The 13,199-nt window shown below is 37.7% G+C and overlaps 1 protein-coding gene across 9 annotated transcripts in view; it reads left to right on the top strand.

Annotated features, from left to right (window-relative positions):
• The window catches only part of VRK2 (VRK serine/threonine kinase 2), a 116,475-nt gene that overhangs the window by 102,209 nt on the left and 1,067 nt on the right, over positions 1–13,199 (top strand). The window contains exon 14 of one of the 9 annotated variants that reach the window (XM_055243357.2): positions 9,227–9,270. The exons of 7 other annotated variants lie outside the window; for them this stretch is intronic. In XM_055243357.2, coding sequence (XP_055099332.1) covers positions 9,227–9,238 — 12 coding nt within the window. In that variant the 3' untranslated portion in view covers positions 9,239–9,270. Of the gene's footprint in view, positions 1–9,221; positions 9,271–13,199 lie in introns of all 9 variants that reach the window. One more of the 9 variants, XM_055243358.2, reaches the window with a different exon arrangement.

Below are 13,199 nucleotides of genomic sequence, written 5' to 3'. Positions count from 1 at the left end.
AGTTCTAGATCCCTGAGGAATCGCCACACTGACTTCCACAGTGGTTGAACTAGTTTACAGTCCCACCAACAGTGTAAAAATGTTCCTATTTCTCCACATCCTCTCCAGCACCTGTTGTTTCCTGACTTTTTAATGATGGCCATTCTAACTGGTGTGAGATGGTATCTCACTGTGGTTTTGATTTGCATTTCTCTGATGGCCAGTGATGATGAGCATTTTTTCATGTGTTTTTTGGCTGCATAAATGTCTTCTTTTGAGAAGTGTCTGTTCATGTCCTTTGCCCACTTTTTGATGGGGCTGTTTGTTTTTTTCTTGTAAATTTGTTTGAGTTCATTGTGGATTCTGGATATTAGCCCTTTGTCAGATGAGTAGGTTGCAAAAATTTTCTCCCATTTTGTAGGTTGCCTGTTCACTCTGATGGTAGTTTCTTTTGCTGTGCAGAAGCTCTTTAGTTTAATTAGATCCCATTTGTCAATTTTGGCTTTTGTTGCCATTGCTTTTGGTGTTTTAGACATGAAGTCCTTGCCCATGCCTATGTCCTGAATGGTATTGCCTAGGTTTTCTTCTAGGGTTTTTATGGTTTTAGGTCTAACATGTAAGTCTTTAATCTATCTTGAATTAATTTTTGTATAAGGTGTAAGGAAGGGATCAGTTTCAGCTTTCTACATATGGCTAGCCAGTTTTCCCAGCACCATTTATTAAATAGGGAATCCTTTCCCCATTGCTTGTTTTTGTCAGGTTTGTCAAAGATCAGATAGTTGTAGATATGTGGCATTATTTCTGATGGCTCTGTTCTGTTCCATTGATCTATGTCTCTGTTTTGGTACCAGTACCATGCTGTTTTGGTTACTGTAGCCTTGTAGTATAGTTTGAAGTCAGGTAGTGTGATGCCTCCAGCTTTGTTCTTTTGGCTTAGGATTGACTTGGCAATGCAGGCCCTTTTTTGGTTCCATATGAACTTTAAAGTAGATTTTTCCAATTCTGTGAAGAAAGTCGGTAGCTTGATGGGGATGGCATTGAATCTATAAATTGCCTTTGGCAGTATGGCCATTTTCACGATATTGATTCTTCCAACCCATGAGCATGCAGGGCTGTTGAATTTTGTTGAAGGCCTTTTCTGCATCTCGAGATAATCATGTGGTTTTTGTCATTGCATCTGTTTATATGATGGAATACATTTGTTGGTTTGCATATGTTGAACCAGCCTTGCATCCCAGGGATGAAGCCAACTTGATCTGGGTGGATAAGCTTTTTGATGTGCTGCTGGATTCGGTTTGCCAGTATTTTATTGAGGATTTTTGCATCAATGTTGATCAAGGATATTGGTCTGAAATTCTCTTTTTTGGTTATGTCTCTGCCAGGCTTTGGTATCAGGACGATGCTGGCCTCATAAAATGAGTTAGGGAGGATTCCCTCTTTTTCTATTGATTGGAATAGTTTCAGAAGGAATGGTACCAGTTCCTCCTTGTACCTCTGGTAGAATTCGGCTGTGAATCCATCAGGTCCTGGACTCTTTTTGGTTGGTAAGCTATTGATTATTGCCACAATTTCGGAGCCTGTTATTGGTCTATTCAGAGATTCAACTTCTTCCTGGTTTAGTCTTGGGAGGGTGTATTTGTCGAGGAATTTATCCATTTCTTCTAGATTTTCTAGTTTATTTGCATAGAGGTGTTTGTAGTATTCTCTGATGGTAGATTGTATTTCTGTGGGATCGGTGGTGATATCCCCTTTTTCATTTTTTATTGCGTCTATTTGATTCTACTCTCTTTTCTTCTTTATTAGTCTTGCCAGCGGTCTATCAATTTTGTTGATCTTTTCAAAAAACCAGCTCCTGGATTCATTAATTTTTTGAAGGGTTTTTTGCATCTCTATTTCCTGCAGTTCTGCTCTGATTTTAGTTATTTCTAGCCTTGTTAGCTTTTGAATGTGTTTGCTCTTGCTTTTCTAGTTCTTTTAATTGTGATGTTAGGGTGTCAATTTTGGAACTTTCCTGCTTTCTCTTTTGGGCATTTAGTGCCATAAATTTCCCTCTACACACTGCTTTGAATGTGTCCCAGAGATTCTGGTATGTTGTGTCTTTGTTCTCGTTGGTTTCAAAGAACATCTTTATTTCTGTCTTCATTTCATTATGTACCCAGTAGTCATTCAGGAGCAGGTTGTTCAGTTTCCATGTAGTTGAGTGGTTTTGAGTGAGTTTCTTAATCCTGAGTTCTAGTTTGATTGCACTGTGATCTGAGAGAGAGTTTGTTATAATTTCTGTTCTTTTACATTTGCTGAGGAGTGCTTTACTTCCAACTATGTGGTCAGTTTTGGAATAGGTGTGGTGTGGTGCTGAAAAAAATGTATATTCTGTTGATTTGGGGTGGAGAGTTCTGTAGATGTCTATTAGGTCCACTTTGTGCAGAGCTGAGTTCAATTCCTGGATATCCTTGTTGACTTTCTGTCTCGTTGATCTGTCTAATGTTGACAATGGGGTGTTAAAATCTCCCATTATTATTGTGTGGGAGTTTAAGTCCCTTTGTAGGTCACTCAGGACTTGCTTTATGAATCTGGGTGCTCCTGTGTTGGGTGCATATATATTTAGGATAGTTAGCTCTTCTTGTTGAATTGATCCCTTTACCATTATGTAATGGCCTTCTTTGTCTCTTTTGATCTTTGTTGGTTTAAAGTCTACTTTATCAGAGACTAGGATTGCAACCCCTGCCTTTTTTTGTTTTCCATTTGCTTGATAGATCTTCCTCCATCCCTTTGAGTCTATGTGTGTCTCTGCACGTGAGATGGGTTTCCTGGATACAGCACACTGATGGGTCTTGACTCCTCATCCAATTTGCCAGTCTGTGTCTTTTAATTGGAGTATTTAGCCCATTTACATTTAAAGTTAATATTGTTATGTGTGAATTTGATCCTGTCATTATGATGTTAGTTGGTTATTTTGCTTGTTGGTTGATGCAGTTTCTTCCTAGCCTTGATGGTCTTTACAATTTGGCATGTTTTTGCAGTGGCTGGTACCAGTTGTTCCTTTCCATGTTTAGTGCTTCGTTCAGGAGCTCTTTTAGGGCAGGCCTTGTGGTGACAAAATCACTCAGCATTTGCTTGTCTGTAAAGTATTTTATTTCTCCTTCACTTAGGAAGCTTAGTTTGGCTGGATATGAAATTCTGGGTTGAAAATTCTTTAAGAATGTTGAATATTGGCCCCCACTCTCTTCTGGCTTATAGAGTTTCTGCCGAGAGATCAGCTGTTAGTCTGATGGGCTTCCCTTTGTGGGTAACCCGACCTTTCTCTCTGGCTGCCCTTAACATTTTTTCCTTCATTTCAACTTTGGTGAATCTGACAATTATGTGTCTTGGAGTTGCTCTTCTCGAGGAGTATCTTTGTGGCGTTCTCTGTATTTCCTGAATCTGAATGTTGGCCTGCCTTGCTAGATTGGGGAAGTTCTCCTGGATAATATCTTGCAGAGTGTTTTCCAACTTGGTTCCATTCTCCCCCTCATTTTCAGGTACACTAATCAGACGTAGGTTTGGTCTTTTCACATAGTCCCAAATTTCTTGGAGGCTTTGTTCGTTTCTTTTTATTCTTTTGTCTCTAAACTTCCCTTCTCACTTCATTTCATTCATTTCATCTTCCATCAGCGATACCCTTTCTTCCAGTTGATTGCATCAGCTACCAAGGCTTCTGCAATCTTCGTGTAGTTCTCAAAACTTCGCTTTCAGCTCCATCAGCTCCTTTAAGCCGTTCTCTCCATTGGTTATTCTAGTTATCCATTTGTCTAATTTTTTTTCAAAGTTTTTAACTTCTTTGCTATTGTTTTGAGTTTCCTCCCATAGCTCAGAGTAGTTTGATCGTCTGAAGCCTTCTTCTCCCAACTCGTCAGTTATTCTCCGTCCAGCTTTGTTCCATTGCTGGTGAGGAACTACGTTCCTTTGGAGGAGAGAGGTGCTCTGCTTTTTAGAGTTTCCAGTTTTTCTGCTGTTTTTTCCCCATCTTTGTGGTTTTATCTACTTTTGGTCTTTGATGATGGTGATGTACAGATGGGTTTTTGGTGTGGATGTCCTTTCTGTTTGTTAGTTTTCCTTCTACCAGACAGGACCCTCAGCTGCAGGTCTGTTGGAGTTTGCTAGAAGTCCACTCCAGACCCTGTTTGGCTGGGTGTCACCAGTGGTGGCTGCAGAACAGCGGATTTTTGTGAGACCACAAATTCAGCTGTCTGATAGTTCCTCTGGAAGTTTTGTCTCAGAGGAGTACCTGGCCGAGTGAGGTGTCAGTCTGTCCCTACTTGGGGGTGCCTCCCAGTTAGGCTGCTTGGGGGTCAGGGACCCACTTTAGGAGGCAGTCTGTCCGTTCTCCGATCTCCAGCTGCGTGCTGGGAGAACCACTACTCTCTTCAAAGCTGTCAGACAGGTACATTTAAGTCTGCAGAGATTCCTGCTGACTTTTTGTTTGTCTGTGCCCTGCCCCCAGAGGTGGAGCCTACAGAGGCAGGCAGGCCTCCTTGAGCTGTGGTGGGCTCCACCCAGTTCGAGCTTCCTGGCTGCTTTGTTTACCTAAGCAAGCCTGGGCAATGGCGGGCGCCCCTCCCCCAGCCTCGCTGCTGCCTTGCAGTTTTATCTCAGACTGCCCTGCTAGCAATCAGCGAGACTCTGTGGGCATAGGACCCTCCCAGCCAGGTGCGGGACACAATCTCCTGGTGTGCCGTTTTCCAAGCCCGTTGGAAAAGCACAGTATTAGGGTGGGACTGACCCGATTTTCCAGGTGCCGTCTGTTACCCCTTTCTTTGACTAGGAAAGGGAACTCCCTGACCCCTTGCGCCTCCGGAGTGAGGCAATGCCTCGCCCTGCTTCGGCTCGCGCACAGTGCGCTGCACCGATTGTCCTGCACCCACTGTTTGGCATTCCCTAATGATATGAACCCGGTACCTCAAAGGAAAATGCAGAAATCACCCGTCTTCTGTGTGGCTCATGCTGGGAGCTGTAGACCAGAGCTGTTCCTATTCGGCCATCTTCCTTTCTCTTTTTCTTAATAGTCTAGCTAAGGGCTTATCATTTTCATTGATCTTCTCAAAGACCAGCTTTGGTTTTTTTTTTTTTTTTTTTTTTCAAAGAACGAACTTTGGTTTTGTTGATTTTTTAAAAAAACCTACCATTGATATGTTTTCTGTTTCACTAATTCTTTATCATTTCCTTAATTCTACTTATTTTGCATTTAATTTATTCTTTCAAGCTTCATAAGGTGAAAGTTTAAATCACTAATTTTTTCCTTCTTTTTTTTCTAATGTATATAGTTAAACCTATTAAATATGTAAGCTGTGCTTTGGCTGTATTTCACAAATTTTGATATGTTGTGTTTTCATTATTATTCAGTTCAATATATTTTCTAATGTCCCTTGATTGATTTGACCCATGGATTATTTATTAGTATGTTATTTAATTCCTAAGTATTTTTAAGGTTTACTGGGTATCTTTTTCGTTATTGATTTCTAATTTAATTTTGTTGTCATCAGAACACATCCTGTATTATTACAATCTTTTAAAATTCACTGAAACTTATTTTGTCACCCAGGAAAAGGCCTAGTTTAGTGAATTTTCCTTGTATACTTATGAAGTTTGGGGTTAAGTTGTTTAATACTGTTCAAATCTTATATATTTACTGTTTTAATTTGTCGTCTTGTTTTATCATTTAATGACAAAGGAATGTTACAATCGCCAACTGTAATTGTGAATTTATCCATTTGTCTCTTCTATACATTTTTGCTGCATAGATTTTGATGCTGTTATTAGGTATATGCAGATTAAGTAGTTACATGTTCTTGGTTAACTGTCCTGTTCATCATTCTGAAATATCTTACTTTATATCTATTAAATACTCTATCTTGAATTCTACTTCATCTGACTTTTAACAATTCCAGCCTTCCTATGATTAATATTTATACATTGTATCCATTTCCATCCTTTGTTTAATCCACCTGTGTCTTTTTATCTGTGGCTTTTGTAACTAGCATATAGTTGAGTCTTGCTATTTTATAAAATCTGGCAAACACTGTCTTTTGTTTGCTCCATTTCTATTTCATGTAACTATATTTGCTCCATTTCCATTTGAGGTAACTTGATACAGCTGGGTTTAATCTACCATTATGCAATTTGCTTTCTTTTTGCCCCATTTGTTCTTTGTCCCTTTTTACTTCCCTCTTGCTTTATTTTGGACTAATTGAGAATTTTTTTTAAACTATGCTTCTATGCTTGTTCTTTTTTTTTGGTGGTCACTCTAGAGCAAGGGGTCAGTCAGCTCCATAGCCTATGGGCCAAATTCAGCCAACCACCGATTTTTGTAAATAGTTTTATTGGAACATAGCCATACTCATTCCTTACATATTGTATTTGATTGCTTTTGTTCCATAGTGGCAGAGCTAACTGCAACAGAGACTGTATGGTCAAAAAAGCCTAAAATATTTACTCTCAGGCATTTTACAAAGCAAGTTTGCAAATCCCTGCTCAGAACAATCCTGCCTAACAGAAATACAATGCAAGCCACATACGCAATTTAAAAAATTCTACTAACCACAGATCAAAAAGTAAAAAGAAACAGGTAGAATCTATTTTAATAACATCCTCTGATTGAAACAGTATCCACAATGGTATAATCAGAATAATATTACTGAGATATTTTACATCTTTTTCTATAAAGTCTTCAAAATTTGGTGTCTATTTTATAGTAATAGCACATCTCAGTTGTAACTAGCCATATTTCAAGTGCTCAAGTCATATTAGACAGCATGGCTCTAGAAGTTACCATGTGCACACTTAACTGATCATATTACATTCTATCTTGACTTAATGTTTAAGAACCTTACAAATATATACTTCCCTTTATCCCTCATCCTTTATGCTATTGTTGTTATACATTTTGCTTTTGCATGTGTAATATATTTCAGAATGCATTGTTTTTCTTGCTTTAAGGAGCCATTTTTCATTTTAAAAAAATTAAGAAAGGAAAAAAAAAGTCTTAACATATCCCAATATTTACAGTTGCTGAAATTCTTTATTCCTTCAATAGATCTTAGTTTGGTATCATTTCTCTTCAGCCTGAACAAATTCCTTTAACATTTATTGTACTGTGTATTTCCTGGAATCGAATTCTGTCACGTCTTGTCTGTCCGAAAATATTTGTATTTCACCTTCACTTTTTTTTTTTGTAGTGGTGGATTTATATTTTATTTCTGCATTTCTCTTTTTAGGTTTATTTTGAAGTAATTGTAGACTCTGAAATTGTAAAAATACATACAGCCTCCATATACCCTTACCTCCCCTTTCACGCAACTCCTGCAAATGAAAACATTTTACATAACCATAATATAATTTTACAAAGCAGGAAATTGACATTCATATACTACCATAAAATACAGACCTTATTAGGATATCACCAATTTTGACATGTACTCGTGCATGTCTGTGTTCCTTAGATATTTTATTACATGTATGGAGTAACCACCACAATTATCTTACAGACCTGTTCCATGACCATGTAGGAATTGCTCATGCTATAGTGACACCCTCTTCCCAATCTTAATCCTCAGAAAGCAGTGGGTTTATTCTGCATCACTATAATTTTATCATTTTGAGTGTATCATATGAATCAAATCCTATGTAACTTGTTGAGAATGGCTTTGTTTCATTCGTCATCATGCCCTTGAGATCTATCCAAGTTTTGTGTACATGAGCAGTTCATTCCTTTTTATTGCTCAGTAGGAATCTGAAGTATGGATATACCATTGAAGAATATTTGGTTTCTTTCCAGTTTTTGGCCATTCACTATTTAGTAGGTTAGCTGTAGACATTTTTATAGATGTTCTCTATAAAGTTGAGGAAGCTCCCCTCCATTTCTAATGTACTAAGAGTTTCCATCATGACTAGGTGCTGAATATTGTCAAATGCTCTTTCTGTGTCAATTAATATGATCATGTGATTTTTCTTCTTTAGACTGTTACCATGGTGGATGACACTGGTTTGTGGTTGAATATTGAACCAGTCTCCCATTCCTTGAATCAACCCCACTTCGTCATTGTATATTATTCTTTTTATAGGTTGCTGGATTTAATTTGCTAGTATTTTAATGAGGAGTTTTACATCTGTGTTCATGAGAGCTGATGTCTGTTGTTATCTTTTATTCTACTGTTTTTGTTGGTTTTGGTATCAGGGTAATGGTGACCTTAGGAGTTGAGAAGCCTTCTTCCTCTTCTTAATTTCTGGAAGAAAATGTATAGAATTGATCTTGTTTTTTTTTTTTTTTTTTTCACGTTTTGCAGAATTCTCTAGTAAAACCATCTGGGTCTGGAGATTTCCTTTTTAGCTATGAATTCAGTTTCTTTAGTAAGACTATTCAGATATTTATTTCAAGAGTAGGCAAACTTTTCTGTAAAGAGCCAGATGGTAAAAAATTTAGGTTTTGCAGGTCATATGGACTCTTGTCACAACTATTTATCTCTTGCATTTTTATTATTTCATCTTTAGTTTTGGTAATTTGTGATTTTTCCAGGAATTGGTCCATTTCATCTGAGCTATCAAATTTTTGTTGGTGTAATTATTCATAGTATTCCTTTATTCAAATCCCTTAAATGCCTGTGGGGTCTGTAGTGATACTTGTTTCTTCCCAGATACTGGTAGTTTGTGTTTTCTTTCTCTGTTTTGCTAGTTTGTCATTCTTATTGGTCATGTCTCAGAACCAGCTTTTGATTGATCATTCTGTATTTTTTAATTGCCAATGTTACTGATTTCTGCTCTAATTTGTTTCTTTCTGCTTGCTTTGGATTTTAATTCTTTTTTTAACAAACATAATTACATATATCATATCTATGGGGTACAATGTGATGCTTTGATATATGTCTACATTGTGGGATGTTTAACTCATACTAATTAACAAATCCATCATGTCACATACTTGTCATTTCTTTTTATAATTTCTTGGGGTGCAGATTGTTAAATTGGGACTTTTTGTCTTTTCTAATACAAGTATTTAGTATTATAAATTTCCCTTCTAGCATGACATTAGCTATGTCCCATGTTTTGATATGTTGTATTTTCATTTCCATTCAGTTCAATGTATTTTTTAATTTTCCTGGGGTCTCTTTGACCCATTTAAAGGGGTCTTTAAATTTTAAAGCATTTGGAGATTTTCCTATTATTTCTTTCCTTCAGCTTGATCTTGGTGTATTTTCTTCCCTTTTTTCCAGTTTAGGTAGAAGCTTAGGCTATTGATTTGAACCCACTATTTTTTCTAACGTAAGTATTCCATGCTATAAATGTCCTGCTAAACCCTGTTTGTACTGCATCCTGTAAATATTTATACATTTCAATTTTGTTCAGTTCAAAATATTTTATATTTCCCCTTGAGACTTTTAATACCTTATTTAGAAATGTGTTAATTTCCAAGTATCTGAATATTTTTTTTTCAGTTATTGATTTCTAGTTTAATTATATGATGGTCTAACAATATAAATTTGTTAGGGTTTGTTTTATGGATAGGATATGACGGTCTGCCTGGTTGAATCTTCCAGTTGCAGTTGAAAAGAACATGTATTTTCTTGTTTGGGGGTGAAGTAGTCTATAAATATCAGCTAGATCCCATTATCTTGTGATGTTACTAATTTATTTTATATTCCTGCTGATTTTCACTCTAGTAGTTATATCAATTACTGAGAACAGAGCTTTCTAGTTAGGGAGATGTGCGATGCCAACTCTTCGCTGTTTAATGCACAGCAGGCACGGTCAAAAGGGCAAGCGCCTCTCCAGTTTCTGAGGCCAGCGTGGAGGGTTGCTGTTGCTCTGATGTTTGCTCAATGCAAGGTGGAGAAGGTTGGTAGGACTCTACTACGGTCTCTACAGTGTCTGGTGGGGAGGAAGACAAGCACCACATCTGCCCGTGTTAGTGCAGGGAGGAACAGGCTATATGGCTCTGCCTTACAGTTTTGGTAGTCTCCTGGTGGGAAGGAACGGGGACCACCTCAGTAGTACAGGCTGGGAAAGGTTGTCAGAGCTCTATCTCACAATTTCCCTAACACCCAATGGGATAGGGTATCACCTTGTTTGAGGATGGTCAATAGGGCTCTACCCGTCTCCACAGTGCTTGATGGAGGAAGGGTAGGTGTGCTCTCTGGTTAGTGTAGGGTGATGATACTCAATACGACTGTACCCTCCCTCTTCACCCCGCCCTCGCCACCCCCCATTCCCCCCCGCCGCCCCGTTTCCACAGCACCTGGAGAGAAGTAAGGTGCAGCTTCTTTCATGGTGTTCACCTAGGGTACAGCAGGTATAAAAGGATTCTGTCCTGTAGACCTGTCCTCCCCCAGGGCTATTGGTTAGATAGAGCATGTTTTTCATGTTTTTTTTTTTTTTTTTTCCAGTCTGTGCATATTGCTGTTTCCAGATTGCCAGGCTTTTATGGCCCAGGCTGGGGTAATAGGAGGTACTAAAGTACATGGCGGGTGGAGACTCAAGGGAGGGTCATTTTTAGAATTTTCATAGTGTTTTGATAGGCGCTTTTTGTCCACTCTTTAATTAATAGAATAAGGTGGGATGCTTACCCTTTCTTGTCTATAACTGGATGCCCCTCACTTTGGTTTTGAAAGCTTCATTGAATATGGAATCTTTTCTTTAAGAACTTTAAAAAGGATGTTTCCATGTTCATAGGTCTGTTTTTTTTCTGCTAAGAAGTTAGCAGTTATTCTTATTGGCCCATTTATAATGTATTTCTTTCTGTGGCTTTCAAGATTTGCTTGTTATTTTTGGTTTTGTAAGGATGGCTGTCTTTTGTTTATTGTGCTTTGGGTTCGTAGAGCTACTTTTATCTATGGGTTGATATTTGTCTTCAAATTGGAAAAGTTTTGTATGATTTCATCAATTTGTTTCATGCCTTGGGATTACCTCTTATTTCTCTGAGTTCCAAATGCATGCATGTTAGAATACTTTACCTTTTCATAGGCAGCTAAATAACTATTTCTTAAAATCAGTGTTTTATGTTGCTGTACCTCAGGTTGGGTGTTTTTGTTTTTGTTTTGCCTGACCTCTAGTTGATTGTCAAATCAGCTGTTAAACCTAGCCAATGAATTTTTCATGTTATACCTTGTATTTTTCAGTTCCACAAGTATATTTCTTTGTATGTTGAGATTCCACCTCCCCCGTATCTGTTCATTAATTATGTTCAACTTTAATTCCTTGAACATATTTATGTAGATGTCTTATAGTCCTTGTTTGATAAATTGTACCATCTGGATCAGCCCTGAATCTCTGTTAATTTTTTCTCCTGATTATGGGTCACATTTCCTGCATCTCATTTGTAGTAGTTTTATTGTATGCTGAATATTGGGGATGCTGTGGTCTTTAGACTCCAGATTTTATTGCATTCCTTTAAAGAGTTTTGAGGTTAGTTCTGGCAAACAGTTAACTTACTGGTGATTAAACTTGATCATTTTATAACTTCTGTTCAGGCTTTTTTGGTCTAGTCTGCAGTAAATCTTAAATTGTGGCCTTTCTTAGGTCTGTGTAATTTTCCCTTCCTGAGCTTTGTTTTAGATCCCTAAGTTATTTCATATATTTTGACTAATTTTGTTTTGTATTTATTTATGGGTTTTCACAGCAGAAGGGAAGTCTGGTATCAAATTTTCATGGCCAGAGTGGAAGTAGTGTTGATATTTTTCATAGCTTCCCAGTTGATTCTGTTGTGCAAAGTTAGTAACAACTATTCTAATGCACGGTTTCTTGACTGCTGCACTATTGACATTGGGGAGCTGAGCTGTTATTTGCTGTGGGGGTGCTGTCCTGTGGTGTAGGATGTTTCGCATCATTCCTAGTGCTTATCTACTAGGTGTCAGTAGTATCTCTGCCTAGTTGTAACAACCCAAAGTGTCTCCAGAAATTGCTAAATGTCCTCTGTGGGGCAGAATCATCCCAGCCTGAGAACCAATGCTCTATCAGAGTAGATTATTGCACTGCCTTGAGCCCTTGCTACTCAAAGTGGGGTGTGCAAACCAGCTGTATTGGCATCATCTGGAGCTTCTCAGAAATACAGACTCTCAGGTCATACTCCTAGACCTTTTGAATGAGATCTGCATTTTAACAAGTTATGATGATCTGTTTGCTTTCTAATACTCAAAGAATAATGCCGTAGAGCAGGGGTCAGCAAACCTTTTCTTAAAAGGCCAGAAAGAAAATAAAATATTTTCAGTTTACTTTCCATACAGTTTTTGTCAGAACTATTCAACAATGCCATTATAGTGCAAAAGCCCACATAGACAATACATAAAGAAATTGATGTGGCTCTGTTCCAATAAAACTTTATTCACAAAACACGCAACTAGCCAAGCTAAATTTTGTCAACTCCTGTTATAGACTATCCCAATCAATCAGACCCTCTCAGTGTACTGAAGACAACAGGTGGTTAAATTCTTTGATGAGTGCCTTGCCATATGATGTCATTTGCTGATGTTCAAGAGAGATTAAGTGTATAGATTACACAGTAGATGATTCTGGAAATTATAGTAGCTTGACTTCTATCCTTACCTAAGTGGAGATATCTCCCAACCTTCCACATGTGAGCTATATGTAAATGCTGCTCTTACTACCTTACCCTTTAGAAATACATGATTTGATAGCATAATTATTTTTATTTGTATTATGCTTTATAGGCCCACTGGAACAATTTTTCACTTATTTTGACTTTAGTTAATAAAGCTGACAAGACAAACTTATGAAAAACTGCATTAATGTGACTTTGTTAGCTCAGAAAGAGTAGTTTAAAATGAGTTATTTAACTCTAAAGTGAGTCATTTAACTCTCAAGTAATTTCTTTCTTTTTCATAGGAAAGCTAGTTTTTAAAACATCCTTTGTTTTATGTAGGACTCCTTTCTGACACTTCCAAAACTCTGTATCTAGAAAGGGGAGGGCTGTTTGAAGGGTGGCAGTTTAAAGGTTGAGAAGGTAGTAGCTATTCTGAGAATGATGGACAGTGAACAAGCTTAAAGTAATTTCTCCTCTTCTAAGTTACTTGATGATAAATGGTGCTGAGGGGGCATGCCAGATGTCACCAAAGTGAAGCAGAAAAACTAGACTTTCAGCCAGTTAAGTGGTGATCAGGAAACTGATTCCTGGGACTTTGGCCAACAGGAATGATGAAAACACAGAAGTAGCTCCCGAAACTTGCATAAGTAACCAG

Source organism: Symphalangus syndactylus, chromosome 14 (genome assembly GCF_028878055.3).
Source record: "Symphalangus syndactylus isolate Jambi chromosome 14, NHGRI_mSymSyn1-v2.1_pri, whole genome shotgun sequence".
NCBI lineage: Eukaryota > Metazoa > Chordata > Mammalia > Primates > Hylobatidae > Symphalangus > Symphalangus syndactylus.
Note: the sequence above shows the minus strand (reverse complement) of the source record. Positions and strands in the feature narration are given on the sequence as shown.